At 50.7% G+C, this 19,403-nt stretch overlaps 1 protein-coding gene across 4 annotated transcripts; it reads right to left on the reverse strand.

The window, feature by feature from the left end:
- Nucleotides 1-3,635: 3,635 nt before the first annotated feature.
- LOC104360195 (UAP56-interacting factor-like) lies at nucleotides 3,636-17,689 on the reverse strand. 4 transcript variants are annotated; one of them, XM_042807353.1, is made up of 9 exons: nucleotides 17,567-17,689; nucleotides 13,495-13,638; nucleotides 9,986-10,128; nucleotides 7,861-7,988; nucleotides 6,895-6,979; nucleotides 6,421-6,464; nucleotides 6,260-6,334; nucleotides 5,716-5,827; nucleotides 3,636-4,958 (listed from the first exon to the last, which is right to left on the reverse strand). In XM_042807353.1, exons 1-9 carry the CDS (start codon nucleotides 17,646-17,648, stop codon nucleotides 4,863-4,865), a joined length of 909 nt encoding a protein of 302 aa, XP_042663287.1. In that variant the 5' UTR covers nucleotides 17,649-17,689; the 3' UTR covers nucleotides 3,636-4,862. The 4 variants fall into 4 exon arrangements, with proteins under 4 accessions (XP_042663287.1, XP_042663285.1, XP_042663284.1 ...); XM_042807351.1 differs by having other exon boundaries at nucleotides 4,778-5,827; nucleotides 6,421-6,461; XM_042807350.1 differs by having other exon boundaries at nucleotides 4,778-5,827.
- Between the last annotated feature and the right edge of the window lie 1,714 nt (nucleotides 17,690-19,403).

The raw sequence follows: 19,403 nt of genomic DNA on the forward strand, positions 1-19,403 counted from the left end.
AACGCTGGCGGTGGCACAGGGATTCCCATTCACAATGAGATGCGACTGTGGATTAATCCTGGTCCAGCAGTGTGCTCTGAGCATTTCAGAGTCATGAGTCAAGCTCCAAACATCACGAGGTTGACTTAGGAATATGACATTAAAAAAAAAAAAATAAGAGGTTTCTTGTTATTTTGGCATCTGATGTCCAGGCATTTAAGTTACTCTTGGGTCATGGTCTTCCCTGCACAGCCACAGCATTGCAAATTGACTTTTTAATACAGGCAAGCTGAGATTTTCACCTCCTGACATGCCTCCAGGAACCAGGGTTTTAACTGCATCATTAAACATCACAGGACTTTCAGTAAAATCATGAGAGCTGGCAGCAGTCTTGACATAGCTAGGAAGGATCTGCTTTAGGACATGGCCTAGTACTCAATCCTAAACCTTTGGTGGTGAGTGGACCAAATCTGATATTTTTGTTCTTCTTGCCTCCACATTTTAGTACTTTATGTTATGTTGCCTATAAAAATGGTCAATGTTGATCCAGATGAACAGTGGGAATAAGACTTCAGTGAATGAAACCAGCAATGGGGAAAAATAACTGTCTTGTAAACAGAAGTTAAAGGCCCGTGAGTTGATGTCTGGAAGAGGCTATCGCTTTTCCAGGGTAGAAAGAGGAGCCGAGCTTGTGCACCTAGTGTGGGGCACAGGTTCCTGACAAAGCTAACTCTGGCTCGGAGCAGGGCCAGACACGAAAGCCGGGCGTCCTGCCCATTGCAACGCCTCAACTGGAAGGACCGGGATTGCCTGGTGCTGTCTGGGGGCTGCTGTTAGTGTTTCTGGTCTTCTAGGAAATTGTGGTAAATCCTTCAGGTTTGTAGCACTTTTCCACATCCTTTTCTCACCTAGTGCTGTGCTGGGGTAGTATGCTGGTTTGTTCAGGAATGAAATTAGATTTCTGAAAATGTTAGTTGATAAAGCACTGTTCAACCTTCCACAGACTGTTTTCCCCCCTCCAGGCTGTTTTGATGTCTGGGGTCCAGTTTGGGGCACCCCTTCCATTTCAGTCTAAGGGCTTGCATGTCTCTTCTCAGCTTGTTATGACTCCCTTCTCTACTGGGCTGCTGCCTGGCAAATGCTCTGCTTGTAGCTCAGTTTATCCCAGCCCCGGAGCGAACTGCATTGCACGAGATCCTGTTTGGATCTCAGGTTTCTGTTTAAATATTTCGCCTGTAGTTTCTGGCTGTCTGAATCCCTCTGAGGACCCCTAAAAATTAACAGCTCCCTGCTGCTGACAGCAGGCTCCACCGATGCTTCCCCGTGCACCTTCAAGTTTGGGCAGCGAGTTTGTGCCCTGCCCGACTCCGTTCTGCAGCCAGTCTGACAAATGCTGGCACAAGGAGCCCTGTGCAATGCAGGAGGAACTGGCAGCCCCATGTGTGATGCCTGGGCTGCTGCTTTGTTTGCCAGGATGGATTTGACCAATGGGTCTGCCCCAAACCACCTATTTTTATTCTTGAGTCTCCTACTGCCACACTGCTCCTGGGGCACCGCTTTGGGGCCCTGCCCTGTGCTAGCTTGGCAATATATATGCCCTAAAATACTGAGGAGTAACCTGGTGCACATCTCTTCCTGGTCATCCAACGCTAAAATCGGCAGGAACTGACAAAAGGGGAAAGCTGGCCTTCTACCCCCTATCTGTTAAGCTCATTAAAGGCAGCTTTTAGCATCAAAAAAAAAAAAAAAATCCTGTGAACAGATAAGAAAACACTGGACATCAGCTTAGATGGGAAAGTGGACCCCTGGGCACATCCTCTCGCAGCCAGCCCTTCCAGGTGCCCTCTCTGCCACAAATACCAGGCTGCAAGACCAGCTTCTACAGAAAAAGTTCCCTGGAAACCTGTTTCATTAAACCAATATAAACATGCCTTACCATTTCCCACTCCAAGTGGCTGTTCTGGATTAGAAAGCAACTGGAATGTTCGGAATTATTAGGAGAGGAACAGAAAACAAAGCAGAGTCTTCCTATAAATCCATCTCACATATCACGTCTGCTTCAGCCCTGCTGCCTCAGGCAGATGCAGCAGAGCCAGCAAAGGTACAAAGGTGACCAGAGGAACGGATCGGCTTCCAGGCAGTGGACAAGTAGATACACTGAGTCTCTTCTCCTAGAGTTAAAGTGAGCAAGGGAGAACACAGCGCGGGTCTACAAATTGCAAAGGAATGAATATTCACCTGTAATACCAGCCTTTGGAGGCACAGACAGATAGACAGAAAGCAAACAGCAAAAAGCAATAGTGGAAGAAAGCCCCACCAAATGCTGTTAAACACAACGGAACAAGTGGCTACAGAAAGAAATCAGCAGTGCTGCGGGTTCAGCGCAGTGACCGACGGGGCCACACGCGTGTGCTGGTGTCCCCACCCCCCCGGGGACCCCTTCCTGACCCTGTACAGTTGCTCCTACATTTTTAAACCTCTCAGACACCCTCAGAGGCGTTATCCTGGAGATGGCTTTGGATGGCCTGAAACAGGGTAAAAAATGTTTTCTGGGTTGCACCGTCTGCCCTTCCCTGGGGGGCTCGGCCACCAGGCAGCTGCTGCCACCCTCGCGGGTTGGGGACCACCAGGCCACCAGTGTGTCACTGGGCACCACCATGGAACCGTCAGAAACGGCCCCACTGGACAAACACATCTGCCAGGAGATGGCTGAAGCAGCACGCCGAACTGCGGCACACAAGCACCCTCCCCAAAGATGCCCCGTGCTGCAGCCAACCCTGTGCATGACAGCTGGGATAATTTTAGAGATAATTATTCTGTGGTTTTAGTACTGTGGCAGAAAGGGGTATTTTTTGCCTGTTGGAGTGAACTGACCCTGTGCTCTCTCCCAGTATGTTTTTAGCACGCTGGTTATGCTTTTTTGCTACTTCAGTGCCCTTCTGCGCAAAGCCTGTTTCGTCTCTTGCTGCATGCAAAGTCACCCAGCTCTGTGGGGGGAATCAAACTAGAAAGTTTAGTTTTTATCATTAAGCCCTCAATTTTAACTGAAGGAATACCTAAAAAAATGTTAGGTACAGACTGCTGAAATCTATTTGGAGAATAGCATCAGGGCGTGCTCTGAACACCAAGGCAATGCTGCACACTCAGCTGCTCTTTCAGGACGGAGAGGCTCCAGCCCTTTGCAACCTGGTTTAAGATGTGATCAGGTTTTCTGAGCGAGTCTGCCATCTTTTGTCACTATTTATAGTGAAGGTGCAACTGAAATCAGGGACACGGCCATTTGTGAAGGTGTTTCTTGTTCATCTTCCACGACAGCCAGGTTATTTGCATGAAGGGTGATGCCTTTTTCCAAGTTCATTAACCTGGAAGTCAGTTTGCGCTTGCTTCACTTTGGACATCCTGAGGGCCGGGTCTGCTCTGATAATTTAGCTGATAATGTTAAAGGCAAAAGAGATCACAGCACAGATTTTACAAAATACCTACTGCAAACATCTCACTGCTTTGGCTGTGCTTTGGAGCATGCTTTGTGAGCAGCAGACTGCCTGCACGGCCAGGCCAGTGCCCGCTCCCCCAAGCGCCACGCACACTGTGCCATGCCGAGAGGCTGAACTTGCACCAAAAGCCTGTTGAAGGAAGGGAAATAACCGGACATAACATTTGACAGGTTAGTTTTTTATTCAGTGCATTGGACTCGTACATCAAGGCTTTGTCAACTAACAACATTTCACACATTCCCGTAAAACCAACGCCAAGTCCAGTCACTTGTTAAAGACGCTTGGTGTAAAATGTAAAGCAGTCTATCACATATTTACTTTAATAAGTATAGCTTAGAGCCCAGTAACAGGCTGTGTCCAGTGCATTCAGTGCTGGGTTGCAGCCAGGGGTGGAGAATGGATCAGTGACTCACGGTTGTTGCAGGGCTTCCTTCACAAAGGTCTAGACCCCACTCATTAACATCTCAGCCAGTATTTATCGGGCTGCTGTAGAGCCTGGCCTCCCTCCTGCAGCTGCCAGTTCGGTTACGCCGCTGCTCTGAGCACGGGTGGAGCTGCACCTACGAAATCCCTAATGCAGAACTACTGCAGCACTGGGAAACCCGATTCGAGCTGGGGCAGCCCGCCTCTGTGCTCCCCGCCAAGGACAGTCACGCCGGTGGCTCGGCACGGCACGTCTCACCCCGTCCCTGCAACCGCAGCAGCAGTCAGAACAGCACGGCAAACCAAAGAGAAATGTGCTCAGGCCTGACTATCGCGGCAGAGGGAGACATTCTCAGGATGGAGAGGGGTCTTACACTGCAAACCTCCGGGGAAGAGATGCCTGCACGCACAACGAATCGGGCGATTAGGTGGACGCTGGGGAACGTGAGCAGCTGGAGCTGGTGGCACCGCCGGGCACGGCCCTCAGCCCCGCACACGCTCCCCTCCCCGCTCTGCCTCCCCCCCGGGCAGGGACAGTGTCCTCACCCCTGTCCCGCCCGAGGGGCAACACGGGGAAGGCTCCACAGGTTTGGCTCAGAGCTGGTCCCCCCCCCCCCCCCCCCCCCGCCGCTCTCGCAGGAGTCACCCCGGGCAGCACAGGGTGCCCTAGCTGGGGGGACAGGGCCGGTGCCACCCCCGCGGCTCCCCGGCAGAGCGCTCCCAGCAAACCCATCTCTGCTCATCCCGCTCCACCGCCCCGCTCACACCCCACCTGCCCCGGGCTTCGGCCTCTACTCTCGTCCTGCCTCATCCCTGCCCTCCATCGCTCACTCATTCTGCACGTAAGGAAGTAGACGGCACATTGCCAAATTAGCTATATCTCAGAGGAAATCTACCGAGTTTTATTGAGCTGCCCGTTTCGGGGCCTGGACTGTTACGGGCAGTCCCTGTGATAAGCATGTGGTGCTAAGGCATGGTGACTGTCCGGCCGGCGCTCCTGGCTGCTGCAAAGCGCCTCTTATTCCTCAGACCAGAGAACCTCTCATCCATTGTCAGGCTGGTCTGCAGGGGAAAGGGAGAGCGAGTCAGTCCCACATCTCGTGGCAAAGCACGGCCAAAGTTGTAGCAGGGTATTGATTAGAGCCCATCAGTCAGAACGGTGCTTCACAGCCAGTTAGTCAATTAAATCACTCAGCACACGGAGACAAGGAGCTTGACAGACTGTGTGTGGCTGGAAAAACTCCAAGCAGCGCCCAGCCCCAAGACACCGGGCATCCTCAGCAAGAACAGGAGCAAGCAGATGGCATTTGAGCACAAGGCATCAAGTAAAACCAAACCGTCCAGACAAGAAACACCGGCAATGAAGAAGGTTGGAGCAGGATTTCTGACCTGCCCAGGGGCTCTTGGGCCATACTTCAGCGAAAAATGTGGCACTGAGAAGGTCACCAAAGCAGAGAGAGAGCAAAGCCCAGAAGTGCTGTGTACCTCTGAGGAGTGGGGAGCACCGAGAGCAAAATGGTCCCCCCTAGCCAGGGCTGCTCACAAGCAGAATCTCCCTGCTCCAAGCGAGTGCATGGACAGGCCAAGAGGGGCCAACAGACTGGGGAAAATTGGGCTGAGTTTGTAATTGCTGAGCAGTCTTCTCGGGCGCCTTCAGTGTGGTGAGCAACCCAGCCAGCATGGCTAGGGGACCTTCCTCCTGGGTTATGCTAGGTAAACCCAACCGGCAGCCCCCAAAACCTGAGCGTGACGTTAACAGCTTAGTGGCAGGGCTGCTGCAGGGTACAAGGTGCCGCCTGTCCCGTCGACAATCCTCTACCTGGTTGGCCATCGCACGGAAGTTGAACCTCAGCAGCACCCCCTTGGGCTGGGGCTTGGCCGCCCGCGGCGGGGGCCTCCGGCTTCGCAGGAACGGGCGCTTGGATCCGGGCCTGGGGAGAGCACACGCCTGCGGTCACTCGGGATGCGAAGGCAGCTTGCTTCCCACTGTCTGCGAGCCAGCAAGGAGTGAAGGAGGCACCCGCGTGCCCCGCACGTCCCGTGGCGTGTCTCACGGCAGCGTGGCTGAGTCTAAAGGCTGCCAGGAGAGCTGCTGTGTAGGCAGAGTTCCAGCACCGGGGGCTGCGTCACATCAAGGTTACCGTGGGGTGTCCTCTGAGCCCAGGACATACCGAGCACCCTCACCCACCCTTCTTCCTGGCCCTGGCTGGGTGCTGGGTCCTGCAGCTGCCCCAGTTCAGCCCAGGGGTCTGAACCATTCTTTGCACGCTCCTTATAGAAGCGGCGAAGCTGCCGTAACGCTAAAGGGATTTGCAGTGGCTTTTGTAGGGCTCCCATCCTAACTAGTCACCTCATTTACTTACGCGCTGGTCTGGCCCGCCTGGGGATTAGCCACAGAAACCGTCAGAACTGCTCCAGGGCTGGGCTTCACTTGCCACCTGCCGAGACAGGGAGACGCATCCAGTTTCGATTCGAGTGTGAAAGAGCATGTCGTGTCTGCAGCGTGCCTTTGTTCACCAATTACCTTCTCATCCTTGGTGGTTTCCCCTCTCCATTAGCATCCATCTGCTGTGAAATATATTTTTAAAAAAATGACTTAAAGAGTTAGCTCTCAGAAACAACAATTCCTTTTCCAGTATTTCATTTGGTGTATCTGAATAGCTCTTTCCTTGCACATTGTCAAGAAATTTGCTAATTTTGGGTCTTCTGCTGGCACAGTGATCTTTATGGGGTCGCTTTACTTTGCCTTGTTTGTGCTGCTGTATAAGCTGCAAGACTTACTTTTATACCTGCCCAGATTTTATTTTCCTGCTGCCAGAATATTAAGCTGCATTAAAAGCCTGTCCTGCAAATACTTTCCTAGGAATATATTCATTGCCAAAGTCATCCATCTCTCCCAGTTACTTCTGGAAGCAAAGATTCAACTGGGCAAAGGCTGGTAAAACTGAAGGCTTGTCACCATCAGCAGGTTGTAGAAAAAAAACGTCTCGATACTGACCCCTCTCTGAAAGTTTGCTTTGGAGAACCGCTGCTGCACCCGCTCCTGCTGGAAGGCTGGTCCTCTGTTTAGCAGGAAAGGCTGGCTGGTAAAGGATGAGAGAGAAAAGGACATAGGTGAGGTGAGTGTGATGCCAGGTCTCTCCTAAAGTTTAATGCTGAAATACCTAACCCAGTGTGGTATTAGAAAACAGTATGAGAAGCAAAGGAGGCTGTGTGTTACCATGTTCAGCCCAACAGGGTTTTCTGTCAGTAAAGGATTTCTGAGGAACTCTTTTTCTGCTCGAATGAAACAAGAGCCCGTCTTTGTTCTGAACTCCGCTCATTTTAAAAAAAAAAAAAAAAAAAAAAAAAAAAAAAAAAAAAAAAAAAGTAAGAAAATCGCAGAAAAAAAAACTGGTCAGAAGGGACCTCTGGAGGTCGTTCAGTCCCTGCTCTACTCAGAGCAGAGAAAGAGGGGATTGCAACGGAGCTTCCTCTGGAGCTCGGAGAACACAAGGACTGCAAGGAGACCTGCAGCAAGCCTGTGCCCGGCGCCCAGCAGCCTGCCCTCATCCCAGCTCCTGGGGCACAGCGTCTGCTTCTGCCACCCCTCACCGGGACAGACGCCCTCTCCCTGCCTGTCCCTTGCAGCCAGAACCTGTATTTCTGCCTTTATGAAAAGAAATGCTACTTCACCATTCAAAAGCTTTCCCCAAAGTGACAGAGTTTAATAAAAACACAAAGGTCATATTTTCTGTGCTTTCTAAAATGAAATTACAGATCTAATATCTGAATTGTTAACTATCAGCACAAGGTTGTTTTATTTCCAGGTGCTTTCCTAACATACCCAGGGGTGTTTTTCTCACCCTACATGAGCGCGCGCGCGTAGCCACTCCCAGCTGGCACAGACCGAGAGCGGAGCCCCAGGAGCCGCGTAAGCCATCGCTGAAAACCCCAAAAAACCCCAAGTTACCAAAGATTTTACCTTCTCCCTGGGGCGTGGGTGCTGGCAGCAGCTGCTCTGAATCTCTTGGGGCCGGGGGGTGGCCGTCGCCGTCCCTCTGGCTGCCCACCGCTGCTGCTTTTGGAGAAAGCATCGCTGCTCTGGTCGCCCTGAAAGAGCAGGCGAGAGCTCAGCCCCTGCCACCGGGACTGAGCGGGAGCGACAGCAGGCGACTGGGCTTCCCCCCCCCCGCTGCCACGGCCTGGAAAGCCGGTGCATTTATCTGGCATTTTCTTTGGTTCTGTCCGGAGGGAAAGCCAGCCTGCTCTGACGTGCAGGTGGCGGTTGCTGACACCGCAGCGGTTCCCTCGCCACTCTCAGACACACTCGGTGCCACTTGCAATTGCTTCACCGGGGGGGGCTCAGCCCCGCGCTGTGTGCTCTGCGTTCCCTGTATTCTCATTCCCAACTAGTTTTCCTTTGCAACTTCTGCAGTCTTGCAACAGAGCAACCCTGCTCTGCAAGTGCTTTTTTTTTTTTTTTTTTTTTTTCCCTTCTCCTCTGATACTTTCTCGACAGGAAACAGATTCCTCGCTAAACCTATTAAAACCTGGTCACTTCCATGGTCTTTTGTATCTATGGCAGGAATATTTCCACCGAGCAGTGTTGCTGTGGTCTCAAATTTAGACTTAATATACACCGTTGTCAACAACCAGTATGCGTGCCTCAGTTCCTGGGCGTGAAACTACAAGTACCAGGAAGAATGTTTCATTCTAATGGGGCAGAAGTACCAAAAAAAATTAGTCCACGGAGAGCATATCTCACACAAGCCAAGCATTATAGCTTTGCTCAGGTTTCTTTTTGGTCATTGACTCTCCTGTTTGGTCTCGTACGCTGCCAAGTCCAAGCCCTGAAGCACGAGGCAGATCAGAAGACCCCTCAGACCTCCTGCAGTCGCTCAGCAAACCGCCACAGACTCTGTCCCATTTATTTCTGTGGGACAACCACCATCACTGTTACTACCCAGTAACTGAGATGTGTTTCCACATTCTTCCCACTTGGTTTATTTCTGCAAAATGGAAGCTACCATAGAATTATGCCTCCTAGCAACTGCTTATTACTTTCCGTTCATACCCAGCCACATTCACTATCTGAGTCATCGCAGTCTTTATTGTCAGGAATAACCACACTCCACGCACACGCACGCTCAGTTTAGGGCTCTCTTATTCAGACCCCCAGGACACAGCCATTAAATGTGCCATCATGTTCGCCACTTTGGTGGTTTTTTAAAAGCTTGCTGAGCATATGTGCCCTCCTATTTGATTGTCTTTCCATCAGTGTGGAAGAAACCAACCCCCTCTCGCAGAGGACTTGCTTGATTTCCACTTTCTACACCAAGCCAGTTTAGTATTAGTGACGCTCAGAAGAAAGCTGTAAGAATTACTTTAACGCTGACCACGTACCTTCCTTCCCATCTCTTGAGTCTTAAAAATAACTCAGAAAGCAAATGAAATATTTTCATCTTTTTTTAAAAGTGTTTTTGAGCAGAGACAAGACCTAAACATTTAAATTTAAAAAAGGGAAAGCCATGAATGAAAAAAAATGCATTTTACACTGAAGCACATGGGCAGTCTGACCCATGGCTGTCACAGTACTGGGAATCAGTGTCTCGTGCGGGGGGGATACCCACCTGTTAGTGAAAAGTATGTCTCTGAACCAAAGTCACCTTAAGTCAACAACAGGCTGTCCTTTGACTTCACTGGACCTTGGAAAATGCTCTGGGTGGAGGGTAAATAATGGTGAATCTTAACATATCTCCTCTAAATGATAACAGTAAGATGAGATGGCATGGAGTTTGTTTTTATGGAAATATCTAAAAATCTTTTAAGAACACATTTTTTAAAAATCTTTTCTGTAAAACCCAAGGGAATTGATTCATCAAAATTATGCCAAGTCATAAACTTACAAAACCAACTGGAAAATTGCTATTTTATATGTATACGTGTCTGTACTCAGCTATGCATACAAATGCTACGCACAGGCACACAGAAGATAGTGTCGGTAAATTTTTTATGTAGATTGTTCTTTGGGGTAATCCAGGATCATAAAATCCAACAGATTTTTACATGACATTTGGGAACAGCTGTACCTTTGTTACCCCCCTTACCTCTTGAGCTGATGCCTGGCGATTTAAAGGGCTCACTCCATTTAATGCAGCAGCTGCTCTTCTCCTGGGACCGGGCACAGTATTCCTGAATTGTCTCCGATTGTATTGCTGTTGTCCAAACCCTCTTCTAAAACGGTTAGGTCCTATGCAAAGAAACTCTTATTTTAGCATCCTTCAAAACGTGATTTATAATTGCAGGTTTACAAACGGATTACAAGGTTAACTTATTATGATATAGGAGTATCTATATAAATAGTGATGTAAGAAGGACATTTAATTTATTCCAGGAAAGTAAATTAATTTTGCAGAATATTAAATAATTTATTTTTCCAATGTCTCATTAGCATTCTTATTATAGGTAGGACTGACAAACACTTTATTTGATTTGAAAGAATACAGAGCAGGAAAGCCTTCCGCAATTCTGATTCCTCATAAAGGCAGGAACACTCACATCAGGAAACCTGTCAATCTGTTGTCAGAGCTCACATTGCTATGAATTCACTGGGAAATGGAAGAAGCCTTTTGATACAGATATGCAAATGACTCAATCATCAGAAAGCCAACCCCACAGCAACCTGGAATGGCTCTGAGTGCCTACATTTGAGCACTAGATGGGTGAAGACTGGACCATAATTTATATATATATATATTTTTTTTTTTTTTTTTTTTTTCCAGCTTGACATATCCTTACTTACTGCATATATTGAAGGGGGCACCTTCTGCTGCTGTGTTATGTAACTGCACAGGACATACACAGCAACAGCCCATCTTGCATTTAACGCTTTCCCCTAAGCCTGTTTATGATTTTGAAGTGTGCTGAAGCACTCTGTCAGACACAGGCACAGCGAGTGCATTAAAGCCCAATTACTCCACATGATAAACTCCTGTAGTCATAATGAAGTAGACATTTCCTGAGTCACTATACCAGTGAAATGTGCACACGTAGTCAGAGGGGTGAATAAATCAGGCATAAAGCGGTGCGTGGCCGTGAGCAGCAAGAGTGGGGTTAAACCCCGGCCCATAGAGCAGAACCTCACCGATACAAACCACAGAGCAGTTAGACACACGTATTGATCCTGTATCGATTCCTACTTCACAGCAATTCATAATGACTCGGAGCAATTAGACATGAGGTGTTCTGAGGCAGAGGTGACAGCGCTGTCAGGGGCCACCACCACAGTGATTAATGAAGGCTCCAGCCCCAGGGTGGAACGCTGGTCGGTGCCAACCGTGTGCTGGTTACACTGGAATACGAGGGAAGGTGGTTTGAGCTGCTCTGCCTCGAAAGCAAAAGGGCACCAGGGCATGCTCGTGGGAAGCACCTCCCGGACAGCACGTCGGGGTGCCTCGCTCCCGTCGGCCAGAGGTGCTGCCTGGGAACACCTGCAAAAATGCTCACAAGCTCTGTGGGGCCAGTAGTTATTTTCTTTGCAAACGATGCCCTCTCACCTCAGATGTGCAGACGTGTAAATGTCCCTCCCCCCACAAACATCTGCATTTTGGCAATCTGTGTCTTTTTGATCAGATGTGGTCTCGCTGTGTTTAATGGCCCTTTGTCACCTCTCGGTTCTGTCCCTCCAGTTTGTTTTTCCCTTTCTTGCTCCCTTCAACAGCCACCCTGGGCTTGTCCTTCTCTCTGGCCTGTTTGTCAGACCACTCTCCCGTGGGCCACCAAGCCTTGCAACACATCTCTCCTGCACCCTGGAGAGGGCAACCTCCTCTGCAGCAAGACAGACTGAGCTCAGCTGCTTTTCCTGGGCATTTATTTCATCGGTGCAATGGGAGGGACTGATGCAAAAGGCAGCTCTGACTAGAAAATCATGCCCATGTCAGTCAGTTCCTATTAGAGAGCCTCTGCTCAGCGGTGCGCTCAGGCACACCTCAGCCAGTGTAAATAACTAACGACGGGGCCATCAGTCTCCGAGGGGGGACCCCGTGTACACCAGCTGGGGACCAAGGCCTCGGTCTGTCATGTGTATCCTGAAGTGTGGCAGATGGGAGGCTCCATCTCTGCAAAAAAGTCTGGCAGGTATTTATTACTGAAAGAACATTTGAATAAAACCCCACGGCATCAGCAGCTGGGGAGGACCCCCACCGTGTTTGGGTGCACATTCAGAGCCTGGTGCTGCGCACACCTGGGTTGGCCAAGAGGCACCTTCTGCCCAGCAAGTCCAGTTTGGAGAGAAGGCCCAATGTCTGACAGACTCTTTTTCCAAGGAGATTTGAAATTCAAATTTCTTGTCATTAAAAATCATCATCGCCCCACTGGTGAGATGGTTTAATTCATATTCCAAGAGGGATAACAGCACATTGCTTGCATGAATTCTCTTGCTGGTTTAATCAGCATAATAGCCTTCTCCATCCTCTGTCATTATTACAGTGCTAGGCTGTTCTGATTGTCATTTTGATAATGGTTATCACTCTCAGCCCAGAAGGGACTGCACTTCAGCAGAGACTGAAGTGAAATGAGCCCCTGAAGAATTACGGGCTAACTTCCCAGTCGTGCTGAGCTTCCCAAAATTGCCACTGACATCAGCACCACACAGCACGGCGGGTCTCTGCACTTGGCAGGACTGAAATCAGATTCGGTTAAAACCTACGAAATACTAAGACTAGCAGAAATAATTCTATAAATGAAAAGATCTCCATTCTAAGGAATAGCTAAAAGAAATACTTTGTTCAATTTATTTGACTCCGCATGCAGTAGTCGCTTAAGTGTGGAAGAATATCAAAACCTGTGCTTTTGACAGAAAAATCAATTTGCAAAGGGCATTCTGTTTTGAACTGGAACGATTCCTGGTAAGGCAATATGTGGTGGAGACCGAGAAGATGAGAGTGGGAGGCAGATTGGACACAAGCAGGATTGCTCTGAGCAATCCCACTGTCCTGATGTGCCACTGGCACTCCAAGGGAAGACTGTAAAGACATTGCTGCAAAATGTCACTAAAATCTTCAATGAAGTGATATAGCAGTATTTTTTTTTTTAAAAAAAAAAGCACCATTTTGATAGAGATAGCATTTCATGCAGCAGATCACTTTGGTTTTGTAGATAGAAGCTAGTGGAACCAAACACAGATTAGTGTGTGATCACTCGGTATTATAAAAAACCTCATCATAAAAATAGCATGGTTGGCAAAGTGACAAATTAGCTCCAATAACTGAGCTATCAAAGACAGTTACTGAAGGGGTAATTTAAGTGCGTTCTGGGAAAAGGAGGATTAGGAAGAGGCATAATTAAAATATGCAAAGCCAAAAGGGAATAGAGAATAGATATTAAGTCACTTTGAATTAGTAATTCATGAGAGGGTGGAAGGGAGAGAAATGGATGAATTTATGCTCTGAAAGGGCCCTGATATTCCATTGTTGCAGAGAGAAGAGCTATTCACAGCCCGAGCACATCTTATACGCACACAGGAATTAGACAGGAGAAGGATTTAAGAGATGCATTTTGTTACACAAATGTGTTTTCCAGCTTGGCAAGCCTCCACTGTCCCAAGGCACTCACCTACCTTGCAAATTCCTCTGCATCCAGGCGTGGAAACGAGGCCGCCCGTACCCATACGCCAAATTCCTGTTCTTGACCTGCTGCCTTCGCCTCTCCCCTGCGGTGCTGGCATCTGTTTGCTCTTTCCTGTGGCGTTTTATGATGTCATCTAGATGGAAATCACAAAGGGGAAACCCATAAAACCTGCACTTTCCACCAACAGTGATTCCCACTTTTGGTGCTTGCAAGTGTCTGCGGTAAAAATGGAGCTTGCGGTTCTGCGAGCTACGCTGGCTGGACAATAAAAGATTAAGCTTAGCTCAGAAAGTATACGGCCAGTTTACTTGGCTCCTGCCAGCTGGAGATTAGAGCACAGCGAATTATTTAAAAATGTGCTACCATCCGGCACATATCCACCACGTGCAGGGATCCACCGAGGGATCCGATACTACAGATTTCCCACAAGCATAAGGGAATATGGTTTTGTAGGGGCACTGGCAGCTCAGTGCTGGGCAGGGAACATTTTTTGAGAAGGTCTAACTTGGGAGGCTGTGGCAGAGGTGGTCAAAGGGGGGAAAAGGAGCAGAAGCACCCACGGGTGCACCCAGGCTGTGGCAGCCACTCCAAGGGCTCCCCCTGCCATGTGTGGGGCATGGGCACTGCCCCATGCAGAGAACATGTCCCTGATCTAAAAACAACACAAATGCTATTCAAGTGTCATGCAAACACAAGCGGGGTGAATATCCCCTTCGATCCTAAATTTGTAAAGGGGAGGACTGAAGCTTGGTGCAGCAAAGGCTGCAACATGAGGGCTGTGGGGAAGGAATCTCGCTCACACACTGTCAAGAAAAGGGCCATCATGGTCCTGCAAACACTCAGGGTTCACCAGGCTGCTGCAGGACAGTTTCCTTTCAATTCCAATCTCCTGGAGTCAGCTACCTGCATGTCTCCCCTCAGTGCTTCGAAAAAACAAAGCAAGTTTCTAGCCCGCAGTGGTACGAGATGAAGCCTGAAGCAGTAAAACTCTATGGCTGAAAAACTAGTAAGCAAATAGATTAAACATGCACAATGAATATCAGCGGTACTTTGTATTTTAAGTTCCATAATCTTCAGGACTCACCTCTTGATTTTATGACTATCTGGGGTAGATGCTCCTGCTTAATTACCCAATATAGCTAATCGAAGAACAGTTGGGTAAGGATGTGCCAACCACAGAGCAAGAACCTATTAGCTCCTGCCGCTGTCAGGTGAGGCAGAGAGGGAGGATATCCCAAATCCAAGAGGACTGCACAGGGGACGCCAGCTCTCCCCTGCAAACCTTGGGTTCTCCCGTACAGACCTGCCTGCACCGCACCAAGGGAACCGGCCCTCACGCTTCACGTCGAACGCAGCACTGCAGTTTCCACGCTGGCCCCGCTGCCAGCAGCGGTGAGATATTTTGGGAGCCCTGCCCAGCTCTGTGCAGATGGGAACGGGGGGGTCAACCAGCCAGCCCCTATGCTGCTGCAGAGCACTGGGACCAGGCCTCACACCCCTGAGTTCCCACGGCCGCCCCACCACAAAAGGGGTATAAACCAGCCTGAATGCAGCAAAACGAACTCAGGATGTCCTGCCAATGCCCCAGGACTCCCCTCGGCCAAACTTCTCATGAGGCCACTCTGAAAATGCGCTCTGTTGAGCTCCTCCATGAACTGCAAGATGCTTCTCACTTTCTTTGCAAGCCACCATCCAAACGCAGCTCCCAAGGCGCAGAGCCTGAAATAACCGATTATTTTCCCTGTGATTTAGACACTTTTGGTTTAAAACTATTTTAGTAGCACTGAGGAAACATCACAAAATTTCTCCCAAGGACATTCTGCCACTGTGCTTCACCAGTTTGGACCCCGGCAAGTGCCCCGGGCGCTTCCCTTGGCTCTGCTGCCATAACCAGCCGCACACCCCCTGAGCCGCACTGAAACGCTGTTTTACCACAGAGCACACGGGACACAGAGGGAAGTGTCGATCCACCTGCAGTACCCAGAGTATACCTGACAGGGTTCTGAAAGCTCCTGCCCATTCTGAACAAGTGGTTTTAACTCTTTAAAAGACGGCACTGGAAGTCGAGGTATCTGGACCACACACCAACTACTTCAGATGCAGAGCTCTATGAAGAAACAGCTCAAAGCCCCTCAGTTCTCAATGAATCGAGCTGGTCTGACATCAAGGGAATCCTCTTAATTTAAGCTGTTCTGAGGAAGAAGAAAAGCAAAAGCAAAGGGACATCCCCTTATTAATTTTCCTCATATTTTCCAACAGTTTCTTCTTTTAACCTCCAACCTCCAGCAAATACTTCTCAAGTAATAAAGCCACATCTATTAAGCTCCAAGCAGAATGTTTTAACTTTACTTTAACAAATTATCAAGGAAAGAAGCGTCCAGAGCAGGCCTTTTCCCAGGCAGTGGCTACTCCAGATCCTTAACGAATCACTGGAGTGGAAGCACATAAGTGCCATTAGCTTTCAGTGGGCGATTATCAGGAACAGCACATCAAACCCCCAGCGCTTGCCTCCTGTCATTTTCTATCACGAAACTCCTGTGTTCAAATTAATACAAACCCCAGGGAAAACAAATAAGAGCAGATGTAAGAATAGGCTGCGTGACTGCTTTTGTGATTTCTGTATCTAGTCTGCCAGGAAGAGAGCACGCGGGGAGAGGCTGGGCGACGTTCTTGGTATGAATGTGCTCATGTTCTCAGCTAAGTGTGCCTTTGGGACATGTGCTATTTGGGGCACAGGCTGCTTTGAAGCGTATCGACAGCATCCCTGCTTGCTCTGCAGGGAGATGGACGCAGGCACCCGCGGGTGAGTTATCTACAGTGCAAGGTAGAGCTTGCTAGGAATGGAAAGGAGATGAATGCTCAGGTGCTCATCCTGTCACCTTTCAGTTTCTTTTTTTCTTTGTGTATGTGTTGTGACCCTGTCTTTCGTGCCTGTAAATATGATAGGGTTAACAGAGCAGTGTAATGGAGTACTATGTGAGGCTGGAAGGGATCCTAAGAGGTCATTTAAGGTACCCTTACGCCCTCAGGACAGAATTAGATCAGGGCAGCTTTACAATAACTCCTGCAGTTGCCACCTGCTAACTCAAGTAAGGCCCAACATATCTGAAAGCACAGAAACAAGCACCTGACAGTAAAAGTATCAGTTCTTCACCAGAGCTCTTGCCTTCCAATTCTCTCTTCTGCTCTGAGTGAGGTATATTCTGGATTGAATCTGGAGGTGGACCACAAGATCAAGGGAAGCACTAAGGGAGAGCAAAAGCAAAGGGAGTATCGCATGTCAGCAAACAGAAAAAGGGTCTGCGACACCATGGGAAAAGGCTAAATGAAAAATTAGGGACCCGCTATTGCTGTAAATCCTCATAGCACCATTAAAATAAGGGTGCGTCAGCCAAGAGATCAAACTAAGTTTACAGTGGAAAATGTTCTGCTATTCCTGACAAGTGGCTCATTGCTGGGAAGAAATGACACAAGGTTTTGGTTAGGAAGCTGACTCAATAATAAAAGGTGATGGTGGACTTTCCTTCCACAGCAGAGATGTCAACACGATAATCCACCAAGACCAACCGTCCACACGTTGGAGTCCAGGCCTTCGGAGCTGATAAAAGGGCAGTTGTTTATGCACAGTTCACATACCCAGTGCCAGAGGAATGGCGAGCATCACGAGCGAGCAGCTATAAATAGCCTGCGCACCCGCGGGTATGGCTCATACCTTTATTTCACCAGAGGAATCGTTTAAGTAAGACTCTCCCAGCCCGCGGCGATTAAGTCTCTCCCCCCCCCAAAATTAAGGGGTGCTGCCAGCAAAGCACCGAGATGGGTTTGAAGCCGCCATTCCCACCCCCCAAATCCCCCAATCCCTGGCTATTTCTTAACCTTTTTCTACCCGGCCCCCTTCCACCGCGGCCGGGTGCGGGGCTACCGGGGGGCACCAGCGCTGCGGGGCCACCCCGCGCTCCTCACCCACAAACCAGCCCCTCGCCCCCCCCCGAGCGCGCAGGCCCCGGCCCCGCCGCCCCCCTCCCCCGCCCGAGCAGGGACCCCCGCCCCGCCGGACCTACCCAGGGACATGTCTATCTCCTCGGCTCCCGGCCGCGGCTCCGCCGCAGGGCCCGGGCCCGCCTGCGGCCCCGCCGCCTCCATGGCCGCCGAGCGCGCACTGCCACTGCCACTGCCGCCCCCGCCCCGCGCCGCCCAGTGCGCCTGCCCGGAATGTGCCGGTCCCCGCCCCGCCACCGCCACCGCCACCGCCACCGGCCCGGCCCGGCCCGGCCCCCAACCCCGGCCCCCAACCCCGGCCCCCAACCCCGGCACCCAGCCCCGGCACCGGCACCCAGCCCCGGCACCCAACCCCGGCACCGGCACCCAGCCCCGGCACCCAACCCCGGCACCCAGCCCCGGCACCGGCACCCAGCCCCGGCACCCAGCTCCGGCACCCAGCCCCGGCACCCAACCCCGGCACCCAACCCCGGCACCCAGCCCCGGCACCCAACCCCGGCACCCAACCCCGGCACCCCGCCCCGGCACCGCCACCAGCACCCAACCCTGGCACCCCACCCTGGCCAGCCCTACCTGGCACTCAATCTCAGCACCCTGCCCTGGCCAGCCCTCCTCGGCACCCTGCCTCGGCACCCAGCCCCGGCACCCAACCCCGGCACCCAGCCCCAGCACCCAACCCCGGCACCCAGCTCCAGCACCCAACCCCAGCACCCAGCTCCAGCACCCAACCCTGGCACCCAGCCCCAGCACCCAACCCCGGCACCCAACCCCGGCACCCAGCCCCGGCACCCAACCCCAGCACCCAACCCCAGCTCCCAACCTCACCCAGCCTGCCCCGGCACCCCCACCGTGGCACCCAACCCCAGCACCCAACCCCAGCTCCCAACCTCACTCAGCCTTCCCTGGCACCCCCACCTTGGCTCCCAACCCCAGCCAGCCTACCCTGGCACCCAACCCGGACACCCAACCCTGGAACCCAACCCCGACCAGCCCTCCCCGGCACCCCACCCCAGCACCCCTCTCTCTGTGCTCAGACACCCCCCCGTCTCTCCGCAAGCTGACCATCCTCCCCCCCAGCACCCCCCAGGCTTGCTCCGCAGGCACCCCCAGCCCCCCCTCTCCAGCCAGCAGGGCACTCTGCTCAGCCCTGCCCCGGCTGTCAGCCCTTCCGCACCCCAGCAGTTGTCCTTGGCGGATCCTTCCCATCAGCTCTTCCCCTCTAGCTCTCTCCCAAGCGCCATTCCCCAGCCTCTGTGCTAACACTTCTCTTCTCCAGCCCGAATCCTTCTCCTCTGGTGTTTATGTCAGGTGCAGACATATCTTACAAACTCATCAGTCATTTCTGAGCGATGTAAAAGAAGGAATGGCCTCTCCTCATTCTGAAGACTAGAAAAACAAGGCAACTTTACAAACGGAGGCCCTCTCGGCTTGTACTCAGGCATGAAGCCTGTTGTTTGCATTTGTGAGCTTCCTGAGGAGGAAGCATCCATTTGGGATTGGTCTTTCAGCACTGTCCTGATCACCCGCAGAAGTCAGATTCTTCAGCAGAAGAATCTGTGTCACACTGGTTGTGGCACTGGTGCTGTTCTATCGTGTGAATACAAAATGTGATCTAGAACATCTTCCTCTACTTTTAAAGCCAGGTGAAAAACAACAACAACAACAATAACAAAACCCAAACAACATGGAGGAGAAGTGGGAGAACTATCACTCCTCTTCCAAAAGGCTACTGTACCTGAGGTGAATAGCATGTTTTTTTTCCTGAAGTTCCTATATAATAAATTATCTGAAATAATCTTCTACATTCCATACATAATAAAGGCCACATAAATCTCAGAACAAAGTCTGCATGTTCTGTTTTTTTCAAGACAGTTTATTGTGTTGTAAAGACAGTGTCTT

The sequence above is a fragment of the Tyto alba genome, unplaced genomic scaffold, assembly GCF_018691265.1.
Source record: "Tyto alba isolate M040663 unplaced genomic scaffold, T.alba_DEE_v4.0 Super-Scaffold_5, whole genome shotgun sequence".
Taxonomy (NCBI): Eukaryota; Metazoa; Chordata; class Aves; order Strigiformes; family Tytonidae; genus Tyto; species Tyto alba.

Excerpts from the sequence above, each read along its gene's own strand:
- LOC104360195 (XM_042807350.1), bottom strand. The coding sequence starts at position 17,648 with ATGGAGGCGGCGGGGCCGCAGGCGGGCCCGGGCCCTGCGGCGGAGCCG. Across the intron at positions 6,980-7,860 it reads ACCCACGCCCCAGGGAGAAG|CCAGCCTTTCCTGCTAAACA; the intron begins GTAAAATCTTTG and ends ATCCTTTACCAG. Across the intron at positions 6,465-6,894 it reads AAGCAAACTTTCAGAGAGGG|CAGATGGATGCTAATGGAGA; the intron begins GTCAGTATCGAG and ends TATATTTCACAG.